The sequence below is a fragment of the Heterodontus francisci genome, chromosome 4, assembly GCF_036365525.1.
Source record: "Heterodontus francisci isolate sHetFra1 chromosome 4, sHetFra1.hap1, whole genome shotgun sequence".
Taxonomy (NCBI): domain Eukaryota; kingdom Metazoa; phylum Chordata; class Chondrichthyes; order Heterodontiformes; family Heterodontidae; genus Heterodontus; species Heterodontus francisci.
Genome location: NC_090374.1, coordinates 198,706,897 through 198,732,251, shown reverse-complemented (window position 1 = coordinate 198,732,251; position 25,355 = coordinate 198,706,897). Strand labels below are relative to the sequence as shown.

Below are 25,355 nucleotides of genomic sequence, written 5' to 3'. Positions count from 1 at the left end.
ACACACATGGAGTGCAGAGGTTCAAGAAGGCAGCTCACCACTATCTTCTCAAGGGCAAGTATGGATGGGTAATAAATGCTGGCCTGGCCAGCAACACTCAAATCCCATGAACAAATATAAAAAAGTGTTCTGACCAGCACACAAGCTATCACAAAATGTAATTATTGTAATTACATGGATATCAGATTTATATTAAAACTTGCTCATAATTATGTCCAAGGTCTACTTGAAATCTATACAAATACATTTTTAAGAAGTCCAGCAACAGTAATTAAAATTAGCTTCTGTTATATTACCTGTATTCCTCCTCTTCAACCACTCATCGAATATTGCATCAGTAAATGTATGCAACAAAACAAAGATAGGGTCATTTGGGGACAAGTGGGTTTGCCCACCAGTTCCATTCAGAAATAAATGTGCCAGATTATGCAAACTACGAACGGCTGGATCGTACCTTCCTGAAGGATCATTATAACCTAGAAGACAATCAGGTCAAAGTCAAGAAAATAGGTTAGAAAGACTATATATTTCACTTTGTTCTAACCTAGCTTAGGAGACCAGTTATTGGAGAAATTTGACATCAAATAGAATAACCTTTTCTTTAGGTTTAGTCTATCCACAGATTCAAGTTTAAAAGGATTTTACATGGGCACCAATAGATTGTGAATATCCCAATGCAGACTAAAATTCCTAAGGAATAAGTTAGGAACACAGGAACATGAGTAGGCAATTTAACCCCTCAAGCGTGAACTGCCATTCAATGAGATCATGGCTGATCTGCAATCTAACTCCATATACCCTCCTTGCCCCATATTCTTTAATACCTTTGATTAACGAAAGTTCATCAATCTCAGCTTTAAAATTTACAATTGATCTAGCATCAATTTCCATTCGTGGAAGAGTTCCAAATTTCCATGTGTAGAATTTCACTCCTGAAATGTCTGGCTCTAATTTTTATATTATGCCCACTAGTCCTAGACTCCCCAACCAGCAGAAATAGTTTCTATCCACCCTATCTGTTTCCTTTAATATCTTGAAAATTTCAATCAAATCACCCCTTAATCTTACATCCATTTGCTACAGAGTTGCCCATTCACTTAATATATCAATATTTCTTCGCAATTTAATGCTTCCATCTACATTGCTTACAGTGCCAACTATCTTTGTATCAGTGCCAAATCTGGATATGTGGCTTTCCATCCCATTATCTTAGTTGTTAATAAATACAGTAAAAATTTGATGCCCCAACACAGATCCTTGCAGAGTAGCATTAGTCATATCCTGCCAATTCTCCCTGCTCTCTGTCTCCTTCTGCTCAGCCAGTTTCCTAAACAGTTTAAAAAGTTGCCTTCAATTCCAAAGGCAATACTTTAGCTAACAGTCTCTTAGGAGGGACTTTATCAAACTCCTTCTGGAAGTCCAGAATAAATAACATCCACAGACATTCCCCTCTCTACTACTTTAGTCACCTCTTCAAAAAAATTCAGTCAGACTCATCAGGCATGACCTGTCCTTCACAAATCCATGCTGGCTCTCTCTGATCAGCCAAAAATTTTCAAGGTCTTTAGTCAGACAATCCATAATTATACTAAGTCAATTTATCTCCAACAGATGTTTGGGCAACTGGTTTCTTGGATAGCTGAGTGACATGCAAAATTTTCCAATCTAAAGGAACAATTTACAAATTGAGAATTTTGGAAAATTATAGCTAGGGCATCTGCAATATTCTCATCGATTTTCATTAAAACCATGGGATGGAAACCATCTGGTCCTGGGAATTTGTCACTCTTTAATGCCATTGTTTTCTTCATTACAGTTATTTTGCTTGGGTTCATTTTGGTGTGTCCATGATTAAATATTAGTTTCCTTGGGATTTTCATATGCTGCCCTCTTCCTCTTACATGAAGTAATTATTCAATGTGTCTGCCATTTCCTTTTTTTGTGACAATATATCACATTTATCAGTTTTTAAGGGGCCCATATTGCTCCTGACCACCCTACTTTTCCTAATATAATCGTAAAATGATTATATGTTGATCTTGATATTACTTGCAAGTTTCTTTTCAACTCCCTTTTCCGTCTCTTTATTGTCTGTTTTGCCACCTTTTGCTCTTCTTTGTTCTTTCTCCATTTGCCAAGATCTGTCCAATTGTTTGCGTTTTTATATGCTTTTCAGTTTTATGTTAACTCTTACCTCTTTAGTTGTCCATGTTTTCGGGCAAATAGAACTCTTGCCCCTTTGCAGTATGAACTGATTCTGTGTCACAAATTCTTTTTTGAACACCTCCTACTGATCTTCTGTCATTTTACCCAATAACAGACATGCCCAGTTTACGGTGGACAGTGTTACGACCAAGGCTGGAGGAGTGCACTGTCTTTCTCTAGTTCCACTTCTCCATGGGTCACAACAAATATTTAAATGCTTACCCAGTTACCAATATGGCCAATTATATACTCTATTTTTATTTCAGAATAAAATCAACCAATCAGGTTTCTTTAATAAACAGCAAAGTTATTAACTTATTAAAAAAACAAGACTTATTCAGTAAAAATGCAAAGCATTAACACATAGTTTGAAATATGAAAGTTCCCTTCTAAATTTGCTATACACACACACATATACACACAAAGTAAAAATAAAGACGTTTTCTCTGCAGAGATCTCTTTACAAAAAAAAAGACAAAAAAGACTTTGGCCAAATACTTGTTAATTCTTGAAGGAAAAGGATAGAATATGGAATGATATCAGTTGTCTCTTTTCTGGTGTCCCAAATATGCATGGACGGTTGTCACTGGGATCTTTTTGGAGCAGTTCCTTTCAGGTGACATCGAGGATTAGTCCGGCAGGTTTTCCAGGAGAAATGAGGCATCGGGGATTTGCAGGGTTTCTCAAAGAGGTGGAGAAAGGATGAACTGGTGTCTTCTCTCTTCGCACGCTGACTGCCAACTGACTCAAAACAATATCCAAAACAAAACCAACTCTTGACCACCATAAATCTTGACATGTCACTTCTCAGTAAACAACTCCCCGTAGTCACCAAGGCTCTTACTGTTTACTTAGCTTAAGACACGTGACTTCCAGTAAGTGTGTTTCTGAACCAAGTCCCAAAGTCCTTCCAGTGACATTTTTTAAAAAAAGTCCAACATCTATGGAATCTCTTCAGTCGTCCACAATTTTAAAACACAAGTCCTCAAAAAAGATTAAAAGCTGGAAGCACTTTCATAACACCTCCATCCTTGGAGGAATGAAATGCCATTTCTAAATGTGTTTCATTATAAAGTGTGGAAAAAAAGATGAAAAAGTATTAAAACACATTTACACACTCATTCTCATTTACCTGTAACTAATGCAGTTTATGCCCTGGACCATCTTTGTACTCAGATAACTCAAAGCAAAGTTCAATTCTCGACAAAGTATCAGCAATTACATTGTTTTTTTTCTGCAATGTGAATAATCTTTAAATGATAGGGTTGCAATAGTAAACTCCATCAAAATAGTCTGGCATTCTGGTTTTTGAATTCTTCTACAAAGACTATGGGATTATGATCCATATATACCAGTGTCTTTCTGTAGTCATGGCTGACATATTTTTCAAAATGTTTAAGAGCTAGTAGTAAGCCCGGGGTTTCTTTTTCATGGTTGAGTATCCCTTTTGGTGTTGATTTAGCTTTTTGGAATGGAATCCCAGTGGCCTTTCTAGGCCCAATTCATCTTCTTGTAACAGAACTGCACCAACCCCCAGATCACTAGCATCAATTGTTACCTTGAAGGGCTTAGTGAAATTTGGAGCAGCCAACACTGGTTCATTGATCAAAATGGCTTTCAGCCTCTCGAAAGATGCTTGGCACTCCTCCGACCACACTACCTTGGCTTTCTTTTTTTGTAGCAAATCCGTCGGTGGAGCAGCTATAGTACTAAAATTTGGTACAAACTTGCGATAGAAACCACACATCCCTAAAAACCTCATGATTTCTCAATTAGTCTTAGGAGCAGGGATGCAATGCATGTACTTCTGCTGTTCTTGGCAACACTTGTCCTTGCCCTACTGTATGCCTGAGGTAGGTTATCCACACTTTTGCAAATTCACTTTTGACAAGGTTTATCACCAAATCAGCTGACTGTAATTTTGTAAATAGAGCCTTTCGTTGTTCCAAGTAGCCCTTCCAAGTGTCACTGTATACCATCAAGGAAAACCACACAGTTAGGAACGCTGGCTACCACTTGGTTTCATTAGTCATTGAAAAGTGGCTGCAGCATGTTTTAGCCTGAATGGCATCACTCGGTATTGGAAAAGACTGACCGGTGTGACAAAGGCGGATATTTCTTAAGTTTGGGGTGTTAAAGGAACCTACCAATATCACTTTAACAAATCTATTCTGGTAAGAAATGTGGCACTGCCAACTCTGTCAATACAGTCTTCCAAGCGAGGAATTGGGTAGGAGTCTGCCTTTGTTACTGCATTAACATTTCTGTAGTCTACGTACAATCTAGTTGAACCATCATGCTGAGGCTGTAACACGACTGGGGAACTAACACAACTGGGGAATTCCAGCTGCTTTGACTGGGTTCAATTATGTGGTTTTCCAACACATATTGGATTTCTGCTTACACTTGGACCTGTTTGTCTGGGCTGAAGTGATAAGGATGCTGTTTTATAGGAGAGGATTCTCCTACATCCACATCATGTATGTCTAAGGTTGTACGTCCGGGTTTGTCCCTACAGAGATTAAATGCTGTGAGTAGCCAAGACCCAAACATTTCTGTGAGTAGCCTTATTAGGTCTTCTCATTGTTCTGCACCTCAATATGAAAGCATATTGTCTAATCTCCATAACAATTCAGTATTAGCTAACCAGATAGTAGGAGGTTCAATTTAAGAATTTTCTAGGCCTCCTTCTGCCTCATCCTCACTATCCCTTTCATCCTTTACTGCCCCTATTACCTGACATACCTGTACTTGCTCATCCTCCTCCTGGCGATGATATTGTTTCAACATATTGATGTGACACACGCCGATTATTTTTCCAGCAATCTGGGGTGTCAATCAAATAATTTGCTTTAACAATCCTTTTGACTACTGTATATGGTCCACTAAACTGTGCTTCCAGTGGTTCACCCTGTAAAGGCAGAAATACTAACACATCATCCCCTGGTTGAAATGTTCGGGTCTTGGCGTGCTTGTCTGCCCATTTCTTCATGGTTGTTTGGGAAGCTTCAAGTATTCCTGAGCCACTTTTCAGGCTCTCCTGAGCCGCTCCAGGAACACGGATGCAGAATCTAACATGGAAGATTTGTCCCTCTGCTCTAAAAACTTTTCTCTGATTAATTTCAGAGGACCTCTTACCTCATGTCCATAAACTAATTCAAAAGCACTAAAACCGGTAGACTCAGTAGATGAATCCCAAATGGCAAACAAAAGAAATTCCAGCCCTTTGTCCCAATCATGGGGATATTCATGACAGTATGCCCTGATCATCATAAATAAAAACAAGAAATGCTGGAAATACTCGACAGGTCTAGCAGCATCTGTGGAGAGAGAAGCAGAGTTAACGTTTCAGGTCAGTGACTCTTCTTCAGAACTAGCAGATATTAGAAATGTGAAAGATTATAAGCAAGAAAGCGGGGGTGGGGCAAGAGATAACAAAGGAGAAGGTGCAGATAGGACAAGGTCACAGAGAATAACTGACCAGTAGGTCATGGAGCAAAGGCAAACAATATGTTAATGGTGTGTTGAAAGACAAAGCATTAGTACATATAGGGTGTTAATGGACTGAAAACGGAACAGCCACAAGCACAAACATGAAAAAAGTGGGTAGGAAAACTGAACTAAAATAAAATAAAATAAACACAAAAAAAAAGAAAAAAGAAAAAATAACTAAAAATAAAAGTAAAAAGGGGGGGCCCGTCATGCTCTGAAATTATTGAACTCAATGTTCAGTCTGGTAGGCTGTAGTGTGCCTAATCGGTAAATGAGATGCTGTTCCTCGAGCTTGCGTTGATGTTCACTGGAACACTGCAGCAAACCCAGGACAGAGATGCGAGCATGAGAGTAGGGGGGAGTGTTGAAATGGCAAGCAACAGGAAGCTCAGGGTCATGCTTTCGGACTGAGCGGAGACGTTCCACACAGCGGTCACTCAATGTAGAGGAGGCCACATTGTGAGCAGCGAATACCGTATACCTCATTGAAAGAAGTACAAGTAAATCGCTGCTTCACCTGAACGGAGTGCTTGGGATAGTGAGGAGAGAGGAGGTAAATGGGCAGCTATTACACCTCCTGCGATTGCAGGGGACGGTGCCGTGAGAAGGGGACGAGGTGATGGGGGTAATGAAGGATTGGACCAGGGTGTCACGGAGGGAATGATCCCTTCAGAATGCTGACAGGGAAAGGGAGGAGAAGATGTGTTTGGTAGTGGCATCACGCTGGAGGTGGCAGAAATGGCGGAGGATGATCCTTTGGATATGCAGGCTGATGGGGTGGAAAGTGAGGACAAGGGGAACCCTGTCACGGTTCTGGGAGGGAGGGGAAGGGGTGAGGGTAGAGGTGCGGGAAATGGGCCGGACATGGATGAGGGCCCTGTCAATCACAGTGGGGGGGAATCCTCGGTTGAGGAAAAAAGAAGACATATCAGAAACGCTGTCGTGGAAGGTAGCATCATTAGAGCAGATGCGTCGGAGACGGAGAAACTGAGAGAATGGAATGGAGTCCTTACAGGAGGTAGGGTGTGAAGAAGTGTAGTTGAGGTAGCTGTAGGAGTCGGTGGACTTATAATGGATATTAGTAGACAGCCTATCTCCAGAGATGGAGACAGAGAAGTCGAGAAAGGGAATGTATGTGTCGGAGATGGACCATGTAAAGGTGAGAGAAGGGTGGAAATTAGAAGCAAAGTTGCTAAAGTTTTCTAGTTCCGGGCGGGAGCAGGAAACGGCACCGATACAGTCATCAATGTACCAGAAAAAGAGTTGGGGGAGGGCGTCTGAGTAGGACTGGAACAAGGAATGTTTGACATATCCCACAAAAAGACAGGCATAACTAGGACCCATGCAGGTACCCATAGCAACACCTTTTACTTGAAGGAAGTAAGTGGAGTTGAAGAAGAAGTTGTTCAATGTGAGAACAAGTTCAGCCAGGCGGAGGAGGTTGGCAGTGGATGGGGACTGGTTGGGCCTCTGTTCAAGGAAGAAGCGGAGAGCCCTCAAACTGTCCTGGTGGGACATGGAGGTGTAGAACGATTGGACGCCCATAGTGAAGAGGAGGCGATTGGGGCCAGGAAACTGGGAATTGTCAAAATGATGTAGGGCGCAGACCCCTGATCATCATTTTGAAGGTCTGATGGTACCTTTCTAAAGCCCCTTGGGTCTGTGGGCAGTATGCTGAGGATTTTAACTGTGTTATAACTAGATTACTTATAACTTTCTGGAAAATTTTAGACATAAAATTGGAACCTTGATCTGAGTGGATCTCAATCTGTAATCCATTTCGAGTGAAGAACTGAGTTAACTTTTCTATCTTTCACTTTCCACCCCACCAGCCTCCACATCCAAAGGATCATCCTCCACCATTTCCGCTATGGCCAGCATGATGCCACTGCCAAATGCACCTTCCCCTCCGCTGTCGGCATTCTGAAGGGATTGTTCCCTCCACGAGACCCTGGTCCATTCCTCCATTACCCCCAACATCTCGTCGTCTTTACACGGCACCTTTCCATGCAATTGCAGAAGGTGTAAACCTGCCCTTTTACCTCCTCTCTCCTCACTATACAAGGCCCCAAACACTCCTTACAGGTGAAACAGCGATTTACTTGTACTTCTTTCAATGTAGTATACTGCAATCACTGCTCACAGTGTGGTCTCCTCTACATTGGGGAGACGGTCGCAGATTGGGTGACTGCTTTGAGGAACATCTCCGCTCAGTCCGCAAGCAGAACCCCGAGCTTCCTGTTGCTTGCCATTTCAACACTCCGCCCTGTTCTCATGCTCACATCTCTGTCCTGGGATTGCTGCAGTGTTCCAGCGAACATCGACGTAAGCTCAAGGAACAGCATCTCATTTACCGATTAGGCACACTACAGCCTGCCAGACTGAACATTGAGTTCAATAATTTCAGGCGGTACAGTGGCGCAGTGGTTAGCACCACAGCCTCATAGCTCCAGGGACCCGGGTTCGATTCTGGGTACTGCCTGTGCGGAGTTTGCAAGTTCTCCCTGTGTCTGCGTGGGTTTCCGCCGAGTGCTCCGGTTTCCTCCCACATCCAAAGACTTGCAGGTGATAGGTAAATTGGCCGTTGTAAATTGCCCCTAGTGTAGGGAGGTGATAGGGAATATGGGATTACTGTAGGGTTAGTATAAATGGGTGGTTGTTGGTCGGCACAGACTTGGTGGGCCGAAGGGCCTGTTTCAGTGCTGTATCTCTAAATAAATAAAAAAATAGCATGATGGCCCCCCTTTTTATTTGCAGTTTTTAAAAAATTTTATTTTAGTTTGTTTCATCATTACATTTTTTTTTTTACCATGTGTCTTCCTACTGTTTTTTTCATGTTTGTGCTTTGGGCCAGGGCTGTTCAGTTTTCTGTCCATTAATACCCTCTCTGCACCAACACTTTGTCTTTCAGCACACCATTAACATACCATTTGCCTTTGCTCCATGACTTTCTTGTCAATTATTCTCTGTGACCCTGTCCTATCAACACCTTCCCCTTTGTTATCTCTTGCCCCACCCCCACTTTATTTGCTTCAAACCTATTACATTTCTAACCTTTGCCAGTTCTGAAGAAGGGTCACTGACCTGAAACATTAACTCTATTTCCCTCTCCACAGATGCTGCCAGACCTGCTGAGTATTTCCAGCATTTCTTCTTTTTATTAACTTTTCTACCACTACCTTAGCAGAAATTGTTCTCAAGGGAATTGCCTCTGGGAACCGAGCAGCCACATCCATAATAGTGAGTTTCTATTGATGTCCAGCTTTTGTTTTCAGTAAAGGTTCCACACAGTCTACCAACACCCTACTAAATGGTTCCCCAAAAACTGGTATGGGAATTTATGCAGGTTGCAATTTTCCCACAATCTGGCACATGTAGCACGTTTTACAGAACTGCACCATGTCTTTGTAAAGACCTGGCCAGTAAAAATGTCAGCTTATACTTGATTGGGTCTTCCAGATCCCCACATGTCCCACTATAGGAATTTCATGTGCTATCCTTAATATTTCTTGGTGATACTTGGGCAGTACCACTAGCTGGTGAACTACCGTCCACTCTTCCTCTGCAGATCTGTGAGGAGATCTCCACTTCTGCACTAGAATCCCATTTTTAATATAGTGGCCTTCTGGAACTCCTTTGGCTTCAGTTTCAGTTAGAGCCGATTGTGCCACTTTTCTTAACTCTGGATCGGCTTGCTGACCCTTGATCAGAGAAGACTTACTGAACATTTCTTTCAGATTATCCAAATCTCCAAAGAAAGTTTCAGATATTCGGCTATCTGCCTGTGGTGCCAATTTGATCTCTGATGATGGAAACTGTTTAGCCATTTCTCGGTCACTACACATGAAGGAAAAATTCCAGGAATCTTTTCCTGCAACTGCTCTGTCTCTTGACTTCACTTGGTCTTTCTGTAACTACTGGAGAAGCTACTACCTTCCCTCTGGCCAAATCATTCCCCAGGAGTAAGTCAACTCCCTCTACAGGCAAACTATGGACAACTCCTACGGTTACCGTTCCATATATTAGGTTACACTCCAAGTGCACCCGATACAAAGGTACAGGTATATACTCCCCGCCAATTGCGTTCACTGAAATCTTGGCTTTCAGTGCGTTCTCTGGTGGAAATGTTATGCCTTTCCCAGTAAAAGATTTTGGGTGCCTCCTTTATCCCCAAGTATAACTATAGGTTTACCTGCCTCACTTGAGGGATAAGGAATTACTTTTCCTTTTGACAAGAATTCCCTATTACTCTCAGGTATCTTATTCATGTCTCCTGCACTCACAGTGGTTTTTGTACTTGGCCTTACAGTTGCAGTCAGAGCTACAGCCTGATCTGTCGTATACTCGGTCAGGATCCCTTTCTCTGCACTGGCCTTGTGTACCCCATAAGTCCCATGGGTTTACCCTGCAACTTCCAGCATTCTGCACAAAGGTGTCCCACCTTGTGGCAATGGTAACACTTAGGTTTTCGGATCTCACTTCCACCCTCATCATCTTCCTTTCTGGCCTGAGGAGGAGATCCTGGGGCAGTCACAACTGTCCCTTCTTGCCCTTGGCTACTTGCCTTCCTCTCACCTTCCCACCTTTTACCCTTCTCGGGTTTGTGGGGGTGAGGGACAAAGGAATTTGGCTTATAGACAAGTTTGTAATCATCAGCGATTTCCACTGCCTATCTGACTATTGAAACCTTCTGGTTCTCTACACGGGTTCTTACTCATGGAGGGAATGAATTTTTAAATTCTTCCAGGAGAATTATTTCCCCAAGGGTCTCATACGTGGCTTCTACCTTTAGTGCCCGCATCCAACTATAAAAATTAATTTGCTTTCCGAAGGTTCCAAAATTTCTGCCTGTAAGCTTCAGGGACTAACTCATCAGCAGCGAGAGTAGCCTTTTTTGCCATCTTGTAATCTGCAGAAGCCTCCTCAGCAAGCATGGCATAAACTTCATGAGCTCTGACAACCAACCTGCTTTGCATGAGCAGTGTCCAGCTTTCCTTCAGCTACTTCATCTGTCTAGCTATCTTTCAAAAGAAATGTAGAATACCTGTGTCCCTTTCCTCAAACTTTGGGAGGGCTTGCACAAATTTAAACAGCTCTCCACTGGGTCCTAGGCTGGAGTCAGGTCTTTCCCCACCAGAATTTTCACTGGAGTCAAGGCCACCCTTATAGTTCCAGCTTTTTAAATTTGCATTCCCTTTCTCATTCCCTTTCTCTATCCTCTTTTCCTTTGAAATGCCCAGACTTTTCCCTTTTCCTCTCTTTGAAGTGCTTCTCTTTCAAGTCCAAGTTTCTTCATTGCCAATTCTCTTTCCTGTTCATGCTGCTTCATCTGCAACTGAATTCTAGCTTATTCAACTGAACTATCATCTGGATTGCCTTTTCCTTCTTCCAATTTCAAATGCTGTGCTCTTACTTCAATTATGTCTGCTTTCTTAGCCCCTGGTTTTAACTCTAACTCCAACTTTTCTGAAAATTCCTTTAGCCCCGCCTTCTTTAAGTGTTTCAAATCACTCAGGGATAAGTCCTCCCTCACCAAAAAGGTCATAGCAACTGTCAAAGCCATTCCGGTCATGTAAACTTTACTCTAATGCACAAGAAACCTGGTGTTTTCCTTTTCCCATTTTCAATTATTATTACCCTACTTACAATTACACATCGTCAGCTTTGGGTTATCCTGGAAGTGCCCTCAATAATGTTACAACCGAGGCTAGAGGAGTGCACTGTCTTTCTCTAGTTCCACTTCTCCACAGGTCACCACATATATTTAAAGGTTTACCCAGTTACCGAAATGGCCAATTATACACTCTATTTTTGTTTGAGAATAAAATCCACCAAGCAGCTTTCTTTAATAAACAAAATTAATTTATTATAAAACAAGACTTATTCAGCAAAGATGCAAAGCATTAACACACAGACTGAACAATGAAAGTTCCCTTCTAAATTAGCCCAACACACACACACACACACACACACACACACACACACACACACACACACACACACACACACACACACAAACAGGTTAAAGAAATAATAAAGAACATATGAACATACGAATTAGGAGCAGGAGTCGGCCACTCGGCCCTTCAAACCTTCTCTGCCATTCAATATGTTCTTGGCTGAACTGATTACTCCACATTTCCACCTACCCCTGATAACCTTTCACCCCCTTGCTTATCAAGGATCTATCTACCTCTGCCTTAAAAATATTCAAAGACTCTGCTTCTACCGCCTTTTGAGGAAGAGAATTCCAAAGACTCACGACCCTCTGAGAGAAAAGATTTCTCCTCATTTCTGTCTTAAGTGGGCAACCCCTTATTTTTAAACAGTGACCCCCTAGTTCAAGATTCTCCCACAAGAGGAAACATCCTCTCCACCCTCAGGATCTTATATGTTTCAATCAAGAGCTTTTCTCTGTCGAGATTTCTTTACAAAAAAAAAGACAGAAATGTACTTTGGCCAAATACTTGTTAATTCTTGAAGGAAAAGGTTAAGATAGGGAATGATATCAGTTGGCCCTTTACTGGCGTCCCAAATACGCGAAGACAGCTGTCACTGGGATCTTTCTGGAGCAGGTCTCTTCAGGCGACATTGAGGATTAGTCTGGCAGGCTTTCCAGGAGAAATGCGGCATCAGAGGTTTCTGCAATCACACACCAGATTCGCAGGTTTTCTCAGAGAGGTGGAGAAAGCTCTTAGCAGGCTGATCCCAAACTGGCTCAAAACAATCCAAAATGAAACCATCTCTTGAGCACCATACATCTTGACATGTCACTTCTCGATAAGCAACTCCCCTAGTCACCAAGGCTCTTGTTGTTACTTAGCTGAAGACATGTGACTTCCAGTAAATCTGTTTCTAAACCAAATCCCAAAGTCCTTCCAGTGACGTTTTTTTTGAAAAAAAAAACAAAGTCCAACATCTATGGAATCTCTTCAGTCCTCCAAATGAATCCATTTCCACAATTTTAGAACAAGAGTCCTCAAAAATATTTTAAAAATGGAAGTACTTTCATAACAACCATCTCTGTCTCATCGCACTGAAGTCAGCCTTATCCAAGTCTGGAATCTTTGTAGCTCTTTTGGGTTTCTCCTTTTCAAACATTAAGTTGAACTTGGTCATATCATGATTGCTATGAGATAAATATTCATGCACCATTCAGCAGTTAACTAAATCTGATATGGCATGACCCCTTGTTGGGCCTCGGACATATTCCTACAGAAAACTGCCCTGGACACACTCAAGAAATTCACTACCTTTCTGACATGTGCTAGTCTGCTTATCCCGATCTATATGAAAGTTAAAATCCCCTGTTAAAACCACTCTGCCTTTGTTACATGCTTGTCTAATCACTGCTGTTATGCATTCTAACACTTGACAAGCTGCTACCAGGGGGCCTATACACAATGCCCAGTACAGTCTCAAATCCTTTTTCTATTTCTTAATTCTACCCATAAAGCTTCTCTGCACTGCCTCCAACGCATTTATATCCTTCCTTAAATAAGGAGACCAGTACTGTACACAAAGAACAAAGAACAGTACAGCACAGGAACAAGCCATTCGGCCCTCCAAGCCTGCGCCGATCTTGATGCCTGTCTAAACTAAAACCTTCTGCACTTCCGGGGTCCATATCCCTCTATTCCCATCCTATTCATATATTTGTCAAGATGCCTCTTAAACGTCTCTATGGTACCTGCTTCCACCACCTCCCCCCGCAACAAGTTCCAGACACTCACCACCTTCTGTGTAAAGAACTTGCCTCGCACATCCCCTCTAAACTTTGCCCCTCGCACCTTAAACCTATGTCCCCTAGTAACTGACTCTTCCACCCTGGGAAAAATCTTCTGACTATCCACTCTGTCCATGCTGCTCATAACTTTGTAAACCTCTATCATGTCGCCCCTCCACCTCTGTCGTTCCAGTGAAAACAATCCGAGTTTATCCAACCTCTCCTCATAGCTAATGCCCTCCAGACCAGGCAACATCTGGTAAACCTCTTCTGTACCCTCTCCAAAGCCTCTACGTCCTCCTGGTAGTGTGGCAACCAGAATTGCACACAATATTCTAAGTGTGGCCTAACTAAAGTTCTGTACAGCTGCAGCATGACTTGCCTATTTTTATACTCTATGCCCCGACCGATGAAGGCAAGCATGCTGTATGCCTTCTTGACTACCTTATCCACCTGTGTTGCCACTTTCAGTGACCTGTGGACCTGTACGCCCAGATCTCTCTGCCTGTCAATACTCCCAAGGGTTCTGCCATTTATTGTATACTTCCCACCTGCATTAGACCTTCCAAAATGCATTACCTCACATTTGCCCGAATTAAACTCCATCTGCCATTTCTCCGCCCAAGTCTCCAACCGATATATCCTGCTGTATCCTCTGACAATCCTCATCACTGTCCGCAACTCCACCAACATTTGTGTCGTCCGCAATCTTACTAATCAGACCAGCTACATTTTCCTCCAAATCATTTATATGTACTACAAACAGCAAAGGTCCCAGCACTGATCCCTGCGGAACACCACTGGTCACATCCCTCCATTCAGAAAAGCACCCTTCCACTGCTACCCTCTGTCTTCTATGACCGAGCCAGTTCTGTATCCATCTTGCCAGCTCACCTCTGATCCCATGTGACTTCACCTTTTGTATCAGCCTGCCACGAGGGACCTTGTCAAAGGCTTTACTGAAGTCCATATAGATAATATCCACTGCCCTTCCTTCATCAATCATCTTTGTCACTTCCTCAAAAAACTCAATCAAATTAGTGAGACACGACCTCCCCTTCACAAAATCGTGCTGCCTCTCACTAATAAGTCCATTTGTTTCCAAATGGGAGTAAATCCTGTCCCGAAGAATCCTCTCTAATAATTTCCCTACCACTGACGTAAGGCTCACCGGCCTATAATTTCCTGGATTATCCTTGCTACTCTTCTTAAACAAAGGAACAACCTTGGCTATTCTCCAGTCCTCTGGGACCTCACCTGTAGCCAATGAGGATGCAAAGATTTCTGGCAAGGCCCCAGCAATTTCTTCCCTTGCCTCCCTTGTATTCTGGGGTAGATCCTATCAGGCCCTGGGGACTTATCTACCTTAATGCTTTGCAAGACACATTACATCAGATGTAGTCTCTCCAATGCCCTGTCTAGCTGAAGCATAACCTCCCTACTTTTGTATTCAATTCCCCTCGCAATAAACAATAAGATTCTATTAACTTTCCTAATTACGTGCTGTACCTGCATACTAACCTTTTGCAATTCAAGCACGAGGACACCCAGATCCCTCTGCATCTCAGAGCTCTGCAATCTCTCACCATTTAGATAACCTCCTTTTTTATTCTTCCTGCCAAAATGGACAACTTTGCATTTTCCCATACTATACTCCATCTGCAAGATTTTTGCCCACTCACTTAACCTATCTATATCCTTTGTAGCTTTCTTATGTCCTCTTCACAACTTATTTTCCTACCTATCTTTGTGGGGCTTTACTGTACGAGATTGCATCTGTAAAAATTACAAGTTATTATTGGAATACTTCTGTTAAAATGTTTCACAATCAATATCCAAACTATTTTTAAATATACCTACCTTCCACTGTGTTTCGGAAACTACCTCCCGAATTAGAGTAGAAAGGTGGCGTGTCATAAGCGGATATGTCTAAACATTTTGCTACATCCTGGGCATCAGGTAGACGCTGCACCATCGGTCTAGCAACATTCCCAGCTGGGTTTCGCCGGATAGGACCACCCTCAGTGCCTGGATGAATCAATAGTATGGAGAGGTTAGGGCAGGTTCTCACTTCATTGCAGCAAGGAAGTATCATTTCTAATCCAAGGTTAAGATTGTAAATACTGGGTTTCGAGTCATAATGGCACAGAAGGAGGCCATTCAGCCCATCAGGTCCATGACAGCTTGTTGAGGCGTACTTTTTTCCCAGCCATTTTGATCAAACATCACAAATTATGGAGGAGGACGGAAACAAAAAACAAGTTGCATTTATATTGTGCCTTTCATGTAGCAAAATGTCCCAAAAGTGATAAAGGTCAATATCAATAAAACCTTTTTTGACACTGAGTCGCAGAAAGAGATATCAGGACAATGACCAAGAACTCGGACATAGAGGCAGGTTTTAAGGACCACCTTGGAGGAGGAGGAGGAGAAAGAGAGGTAGAGGCATCGAGGTTTCGGGAGGGAATTCAGGAGATTAGGGCCAAGGCAGCTGAAAACATGGCCACCAATGGTGGCCCAGTTAAAATTGGAGGTGCATAGGAAGCCAGAATTGGAGGACTGCAGACATCTCAAATGCTTCTAGGGCTGAAGTTGGTTACATAGATAAGAAGGGGCAAAGCCATGGGGAGATTTGAAAAGAAGGATGATGATTTTAAAGTTGAGCTGTTGTCAGACCAGGAACCAAATTATAAATAAAACAAATTATAGATTAAAAATGTGCAACAGTTTTGCTAAAAAGATTTCCCTGCAATTAAATAGTGTTAGGTTTCAAAAGTCAATTATCAGGTAAGATGTCTACACCGTGTTCTTGTAAATATGCTGCAGTGATAACAGACTTACTATTTATTCAGAGTCCACATTTCCTCATTTACCTTTGATATGTAAATATATCTAACGGTGCATTCACAATGTGGCCAGAGTAAAAGTCTGAAACAATTTCTCTTTGCACCAATAATCCGGTTTTAGAGTCAATAAAGACTGAATGTGGTGTTTGGGCCTGATCAGTCAGTTCAGGCCTTCACACTCAATTGATGCTACTTTTAACATTCACGGGAAACAGTTTGGCTTTAAATGCCATGTACTTTTCAAACAATAGATTACAACATCTTTGAGTTAATACTTCTAGTAATAAACCAATTTCTTTGTTCAAGACTGGTCCCAGCGCACAGTTGTTTTGAGATGAAGTGGCATGATCTTTCCAACAACAAAACCCAGTTTATCCAGCAAAAGCAACCGCCTACATCAAGGACTGATCCAGAGTAGAAGGTAAAAGGCTAGAGGTGGAGACACTTAGAGAATATGCATAGCAAAAGGTTAGGAGAGACTGGAAGGTGTTGAAGGAAAAACATAAATCTTGTACAAACAAGAACAATTAAGAGTATCCGACTGAAATTAAAGATGTACACAGCCAAGCTAGGGACATGACTGTGTAAATGATTCAGCTGAAAGATGATATAAAAGGACAAGTGCAAAATTGCTTGGACTGGAAGAGCAGTACAGGAGTTGGGTGGGAGGTGAGGATCTTGGTTCTTACCCTTTTTATGCACAATCACAAATTCCAGCTGGAGGAGGTGGGGGCTTCATGTGTTTTGATAGAGGGGTTTTGACAAGAGAAAATGAGGAGAAACTGTTTCCACTGTCAGCAGGGTGGATAACCAGAGCACACAGATTTAAGATAATTGGCAAAAGGAGAGAGGGGTTGGGGGGGTGTGGAGGGGTATATCGGATGAGGAGTTTTTTAAAAAACGCAGCGAGCTGTTATGATTTGGAATACACTGTACAACAGGGCAGTAGAGGCTGATTCAATAGTGGATATACACTTAAAAAGCAACATTGTGCAGGGTTATGGGGAAAGAGCAGATGGAATGGAACTAATTGGATAGCTCTTTCAAAGAGCTGCCACAGGCACAATGGACCAAATGGCCTCTTTCTGTGCGTATGATTCTATGAATTAATTTTTTTTTCTATGCTCACCCCGATTCTGTGCTGATGTCAGAAGGGGACAGGTTGGATGATGTCACCCACCATGAAAATTCCACTAGCTCCACTATCTTTGCACCTAATGAAAGGTAAAACTTAACATTTTGAAGGTACACTTGCATTCCAGGATATCATCCAGATGGACTGTAATTCCATTAGGCAAACAGCAATTTTAAAAGAGATTATATTATTCAAACATCCTGTGATTTTCAGCCAGAACAACTCACCTGCCTGACAAAGCAGCAATATGTTGCTCTGAAATTCCTGCTCCCATGCATGATATTGAGCATCAAAAGTACCACAGGCACCCAGCCATTTATGGAAATGACACCATTCCTGGAATTTGGGGCAGGGTCATGGCTGGGGCAGACTGGTAGTGGGAAGTCTCACCCCATTGCACTTCTGGTAGTGAGGTAGGATTCTAGGAATTTTGGGCCAAAAATGCTTTTCAAGGAAGGATACAATAAAAGAGAAGGAAGAGTCGATGCAAAAGCAATACGGATGAAAATTATTAAGACCAACAAAGCAATTGCCAACTTATCAACTCTCAGCTGAAGTGAATTGGTACATAAAGGTTAGTGATGTGCTGGTCTTTCAGCTTATGAATACTTAAAGCTATGTTTTTCAATCAAGCAGCCTCCAAAATGGGTAGTGGATTGAATACTCCTCTCTGTTTAATTTTTTTGGAGGCATAAGAGCCTGTACTCACGCGAATGAAAGCTGGGCGATTACAGATACAACATCGCACATGAAGCTGCCAAGACCATTATTAAAGACTGCTTTTGATGCCTTTGCAGATATGAGCACATTAGAACACAGGACCATCAAGATCTCCAAGATTTTCAGTCTCCTGCATGCTACGAAACTTGCCTTCCAGCGAGGCCAAACCATGGAACAGGTGAAGGAGGACCTCACTCAAAATTTAGGGAACTAACCCTGAAGATAGCTCTGCTGAAAGACAGTTACTGCCAGAAGGGTAGCGTGCTAGACTCTTATAGATGAGGCTTTCCAGGCTTCTCCTTCTGGTTGTCATCCAACAGCCCCTGCTGTCAGTGCAGGTGTAAACGTAAGGGGTGTGTACAATCAAGAAAAGAACCAAAACCAAAAGCATAAGGAAAGAGGAGAAAATCAGTGACAGCAAAAATAGAATCCTGCTGATTTAATGGGATTCTCTTAAATCTGACTGATCTGAGAATTGGTGGACTTGAATAAAGAATGACATTTCAGACTAACCAGAAGAATTCTCCTTCCAACATTTTTGAATAGTAGAGTGCTATTTTACTGTATATCTGAACTGTGTCACTATTGTGCCACATTCTATTGTAGAATGCTTCTTATAAATTCAAACAATACACTTTGTAGCCTGAAGCTTTCCTTTAAAGTTCAGCTTTTCTTAAAGATATATTATATGCTTAAACTGAAGTCTTCATTTTCCCCTCCACAAAAGCCCATTAAGTACCATCCATAATGGCAGGCACTTCAGCACTGATTTAATATTACTTTGTAACCAACCAAATTGAGGAACAATTTAATGAAAGGCAGCTTAATCTCCCTTCTCCCGAAACACATGAAAGGAACAGTTTACATTTGGCTGAATCAAAGGCAACTAAATGATGAATTAAGACATATAAATCTCTGGCTGAGCCAACACTAGGGCCTGAATTTGCTGGAAACATGAACCATATTAATAATGCATTAACAGTGTATGCCATTATTAATACATAAGGTTTCCAGCAACTAATAGAGTAAGCAAGTTGCCATTACTCACATTACACAATAATTTGCTGGGACATTTGCGCCTACGCCCAAGTCGATAATCATTCGCTTCTGTTGCACAGCCCACCATTGCACTCAATGATGATCAGCAATTTGCTGGATTTATGCCATTATTTGCACCACAGCCACATGGACTGAAAAATAATGGTGTTATTGATCTGGCATTAATGTGGTTTATGCCATCCACCAGTCTCAGTCTGGAAGGCCATTGAAGCCATGGGACTTCGCCCCAGCGGCTGGGAATTGCTGAGTTTTCTTCTGCTATTTCTCTCAGTTTTGATAGGCCTTCCTGCTGCTTTCGTCATCCAATCCCGTTAGTGTCTAAAAGTAATTAATTTAAGAAGTTTCACCTCTTGCTACATATTAGGAAGGTGAAAGCACAGTAATGGCCTGTCCACATTCACCTATCGTGAATGACCTGGAGAAGGATTAGGCGCATTTCTTGAGGCATCATGACCGGAGGCTAAACCATTATCACTGTTATGACCAAGGCTGGCAGGCTGGACTCTCTTTCTCTAGTTCCACTTCTTCATGTTTTACCCTGTCAATGATACGGCCAATTATATTCTCTACTTTTATTTCAGAATAAAATCCACCAACCAGGTTTCTTTAATAAACAATAAAATTATTAATTTATTATAAAACAAGACTTATTCAAAAAAGCTGCAAAGCATTAACACGCAGGTTGAAATATGAAAGTTACACACACACACACACACAAACACACACACACACACACACACACACACGTTAAAGGAAAAAAAAGGTTTCACCGCAGAGATCTCTTTACAAAAAAGACAAAAAAAGTACTTAGGCCAAATACTTGCTAATTCTTGAAAGAAAAGGATAAGATATGGTATGATCCCAGGGGGTCCCTTATTCCAGCTTAAAATAAGTGTAGACGGCTGTCACTGGGATCATTGTGGGGCAGTTCCTTTCAGGCGATGTTGAGGATTAGCAGGCTTTCCAGGAGAATCATTGCATCAGGGGTTTCAGCTATCACATTGGATTCTCAGGGTTTCTCAAAGAGGTGAGAAAAGGTTGAGCAGGTAGCTTCTCTCTTAGCAGGCTTATCCCCCAACTGACTCAAAACAATATCCAAAAACAAAACCGACTCTTGACCACCATAAATCTTGACATGCCACTTCTCTGTAAACAACTCCCCTAGTCACCAAGGCTCCTGCTGTTAACTTACTGAAGACATCTGACTTCCAGTAAGTGTGTTTTTAAACAAAGTCCCAAAGTCCTTTCAGTGACTTAAAGAAAAACAACATTGGTAGTTACACTCTACATGAGCCTTCTCTCATTCTTCTTCATCTAACCCCATCAGCAGAACCTTTTATTCCTCTCTTCCTCATGTATTTCTCTGGTTTCCCTTAAATGCATCTATTCTATTTGCTTCACCTCACCTCTGGAGTTCAGCTCTTTTGCCCATGTTTGAACGAAGGCTGTAGTGAGGTCAGGAGCTGAGCGACTCTGGTGGAACCCAAACGGAGTATCAGTGAGCAGGTTATTGCTGAGCAAGTGCCACTTGATAGCACTTCCATCACTTTGCTTACCTCACCTTCCTTTTTGGCTGGAGGAGGGCCCCCTGTATCTCTTACTTTTCTTTCTCTTCCAGGACTGCTTGGGCTTCTATCACCTCCCCACCCTTTGTCATTTTCAGATTTGTGGGGGTAACTAGGAAAGGTTTTCCCCTGAGGAACTGACTTATAGATGGGAGCAAACTCATCAGCCAGAACCGCGGTTTGCCTGGCTCTATGAACTTTTTGTTCCTCTACATGTGTCTTTATGGTGAGTGGGAGAGAGTTTTTAAATTCCTCTAGCAAAATTACCTCTCTGAGATTTTCATAGCTGGGCTGCACTTTAAGAGCCCTTAGTCACTGGTCAAAAGCCAGCTGCTTATTTCTCAAACTCCAAGTAAGTTTGACCAGCTTGCTTCTTGAGGGTTCTAAATTGTTGGCGATAGGCTTCAGGTACTAATTCATATGCCCGAGGATAACATTTTTTGTCAGTTCATAATTTGATGAACTCTCATCTGAAAACAGGGAATAAACCGCATGGGCTTTTCCAGTTAGCTTGCTTTGTAGCAGGAGAGTCCACGCCTCAGCTGGCCACTTTAACTTGCAAGCTTTACAAAAGATACAAAAAATGCTTCCACATCTCCCTCATTAAATTTTGGGATCAGTTGTGTAAATTTTAACAATTCTGTATCCAGCCCTGGATTACGATCCTCCATATTGGCTATGCTTTCACTGAAGTTACTCTGTCACCGCCTAGTTAACTCAAGCCGCCTTAGCTCTCTCTCCTCGCATTACTTCTGGAAGGTTCTTTCTCTCTCCTCCCTCTCTCTTTCTTTCTCTTGCCTCTCTCTTTCCTCATGTTCCTTCTGGTAGGTTCTTTCTTTCCCTCTCTCCTCTCTTTCTTTCTCTTTCCCTGTTTTCAAATTCAAGTTTCCTCTGTTCCAATTGTATCTTTGTTAGCAATACCCTGTTGGACTCTATTTCTAGTCCTGTTTCTGCTTCTTCACATTCAAGGGAAAAATGGATGACCACTAGTCTTAGGAGTTCAGACTTTCTAGCCTTGGCACAGTGATCCCACACTACTCAGACATTTTTCTCAACTCTTCCATAGACAGTGCTTTTAACTTATCCCAAGTTAATTCACCCTGGCTTGGGGAGTTGCTGACTTCAGTTGCAGACATGTTAGTATTCCAGCACACACAACCACAGGAAAACCTCCATTGAAATCTTTTCTCTTTGTTTTTGATTGGGATTAATTTGACTTCCCACGTCCAATTTTCTGTTTGTGGGTCGAATCTCAAATTTCTTTATGACCAGGTGAGAAAGGTGTCTAGGGGTTCCCTCTCAGCCTTTTCCTGATTTGACCATCAGAGGGTTTAATTTTTAAAACACTGTGTTTTTAGCTTCCCCTCAGTGAATCCTTGTTTGCTGCTCTCCAATTGTAATGGCAAAGAAATCAACCAGACAGGTTTTCTTAGACTTAAACATGAAAGGTGGAAATTTATTAACCTTCAAACTCTAATTTGGTTAAAACTACTAAAAATATGATGTGACCATGCTAGCATGCACACGCGATGAACACACACGCAGATAGAGACAGAAAAGGAGAAAGAATCAAGGGGAAAGATCCGAAACAATATCTGGAGTTCAATTACTTCCTTTTGATTTTGATCTAATGTCTTTGATTGGCAGTTCGATCTTGCCATCTCGTTGGGGGCCAGTGCACACTTTCAAACTTGTTTTAATGGTTTTCTGTCTTCTTGAAATCCAGTTGTCGTTTCTTTTTCTTGTATGAGAGGGAGATACTCTCTCTTCAAGGTCAGTTGCAGTCTGACCTCAAACTGTTCCGTGAACACAATTCAAACCAAACCAAGGCCAGCAGGCCAGTCATGTGACTAGCTCTTTTATCAGGACAACCCATTCGGCGAGGTTTTGTGGATTCTTTCAATCTTAGTAGACATCCTCAGTAGGGGGATGGAATGCTGACTTTCACACATTCAATATCTGGTGATCAAAATCCATTTGGTTAGTTGAGTCAGGGAGCAGTTCCATAGTCTTCTCCAGGCAACTGCCTCTTAGAATGCAAATGTTTACAGCCACTGTCCTGTTAGAATACAGGTGCAGCCATGTTTTCAGTCCAGTAAGAGTTTAAAATGAATGTTCCATCTGACAAAATTAATATGCCTCATTCTTGACAGGTGTGGTTTTCATCACATAACTCAGAGCTTTAAGGAGGATCTCTTCATCCTTCCACACTTCACCATTCATGACTTATTCAGCAGAGAAGGAAGTGATGGATCCTGGGGAACAAGTTTTTGTGGCCTTTTCCTTCAATATTTGCAGCATTATATCTTTTTACAAAGTAAACTTTAAAAAAATGATTTAACATGATTTCAGAAGTTGTAGCTCACTTACCTTCCAATGCCACACTTCAATCTGAGTTATGGTGTCTCTCCTAGTGTTTCTATTGTGCCAGATGATTGGTCTGCTGAGTAAACCACTGGCTGGGCCATGCATGAGGCTCCTGATTCACCACTGACCTTCCGTCATTGCAGATGTAGTATAGAGTGCTAAGAATGGAGAGTACAATCTCTTGGAGCACATGCCATTAATCAATCAAACTGGTCCTGGTTTTTATGGTGAGAGACTTGAAGCAGCTGACAAACCCGGATAGAGCATTCTCAGGAACATGAAGCTCTCTGCCATTAAATCTAAAAGGCTGCTAAAATCTGAAGTACACAGTGTCACTGATATATTTAAATCACTGACCTGCCTCCCGCCCGGTCCAGTTTGAACAAAAATAGGCATATTTGTGGCGGATCTGAGTCAGGTTTCAGATTTTTAGGAATTTAAACCCCAGATTTCCTCCACCGTTTTCACAACTTCATACATTTTCAATAATTATGGTCTTAGTTCACAATTTGAGCATAGTTCTCAAAATATATAAATATAAATTAACGCGGGGGTTGAGGGAGCTGCAGGAACAGAGAAACCTGGGGATATATGTGCACAAATCATCAAAGGTGGCAGGGCAGGTTGAGAAAGTGGTTAAAAGGCATAAGAGATCCTGGGCTTTATAAATATAGGCAAAAAGTTTAAAAGCAAGGCATTTATGATGAACTTTTATAAAGCACTGGTTTGGCCTCAGCTGCTGTATTGTATCCATTATAATAAAAGCAAAATACTGCGGATGCTGGAAATCTGAAATAAAAACAAGAAATGCTGGAACCACTCAGCAGGTCTGGCAGCATCTGTGAAAAGAGAAGCAGAGTCAGTGACCCTTCATCGGAACCAATGTATTGTATCCAATTCTGGGCACCACACTTTGGAAGGACGTGAAGATTTTAGAAAAGGTACAGATTTATGAGAATGATTCCAGGGGTGAGAGACTTCAGTTAAATCAATAGATTGGAAAATCTGGGGTTGTTCTCCTTAGAGAAGGTTGAGAGGAGATTTGATAGAGTTGTTCAAAATCTGGAGGGGTCTGGACAGTAGATAAAAGAAACTGCTTCCATTGGCAGAAGGGTTGAGAACCAGAGAACACAGATTTAAGGTGATTAGCAAAAGAATCAAAGGTGACAAGAGGAAAAACTGTTTTCACGCAGAGTGGTTAGGATCTGGAATGCACTGCCTGAGACTGTGGTGAAATTAGATTCAATCAAGGCATTCAAAATAAAACTGGATAAACCTGTAGAGAAAATAATTGCAGGGCTACTGGCAAAGGGTGGGGGTGTTAGACTAGCTAAATTGTTCTTGCAGAGAGCCAGCACAGACTCGATGGGCCAAATGGTTCTCTTTTCTGTGCTGTAACCATTCTATGATTCTATGTGAAAGACATAAGGGTAGTTCTCTGGTCTCAAAATTCAAGTAGGAGAGTGAATATTCCCATAAGAAGCAACTCTTACCAGTTGGGAAAAAAAATGACCATGCAATTTGTCCAACTGAAATATTTATGTCATGGTTTCCCATTAGAGGGCAAAGTTTTCTAGTTTCTTATCAGATAAAGACAGATATTCATGTTTCATTTCATACAATTTTTCCTTAATGGCATTTTTAAAGAGTTACCATTGCAAATAGTTCCCAGGTTCTCATAGTCTTCCAAATATTCACACAGGTTACGCCACTGAGAAAAGATAGAGTTAGGACTGATGAGAGTAGGGTCAAAATTGCTTCTGGCTCCCATCAGGTCATCAGTGCAGATGTCACAGGTATTTCTTCCAGTGGCAAAATTCCAGTATGGGAGTGCAAAGGTGGGGTCCTGTAACATCACCTACATTAATGAGAACAACAGCAATTTGGTATACTTGATATAAATGGTTCAGCTAAACTTTGAATCGATTATACAAGACTCATTTAGAAATCATTAAAATCATCAGTAGGCAGTTTTACCATTGATTTTCCAGTGAGTTTATTTGGTTTTGGCTCAGTAAGTCCAAATTCCACAAGACACCTATAAAATCTTTAATTGTCCACCTGAGTAAATTAAGCCAAGACAAATTTTAGTTCACTTCCAATTTTGCTTTCCGCTCAGCCCTAACACAAAGCCAGCCATTGTTGTGGCCAGTCCTCATCAATACAACAGCTACTCGTTTATTTTTATAACTATTCACTTGGACATAACGAAATTCATACTCACAACTACAGCATAATAT

General features: G+C 41.7%; 1 protein-coding gene across 2 annotated transcripts in view; it reads right to left on the bottom strand.

The window, feature by feature from the left end:
- The window catches only part of tyrp1a (tyrosinase-related protein 1a), a 37,644-nt gene that overhangs the window by 4,372 nt on the left and 7,917 nt on the right, over nucleotides 1-25,355 (bottom strand). For both annotated transcript variants that reach the window (XM_068028970.1, XM_068028971.1), the window contains exons 2-4: nucleotides 24,769-24,973; nucleotides 15,284-15,451; nucleotides 297-476 (exon numbers count right to left, since the gene is read on the bottom strand). In XM_068028970.1, the coding sequence (XP_067885071.1) occupies nucleotides 297-476; nucleotides 15,284-15,451; nucleotides 24,769-24,973 (553 nt within the window). The remainder of the gene's footprint in view (nucleotides 1-296; nucleotides 477-15,283; nucleotides 15,452-24,768; nucleotides 24,974-25,355) is intronic.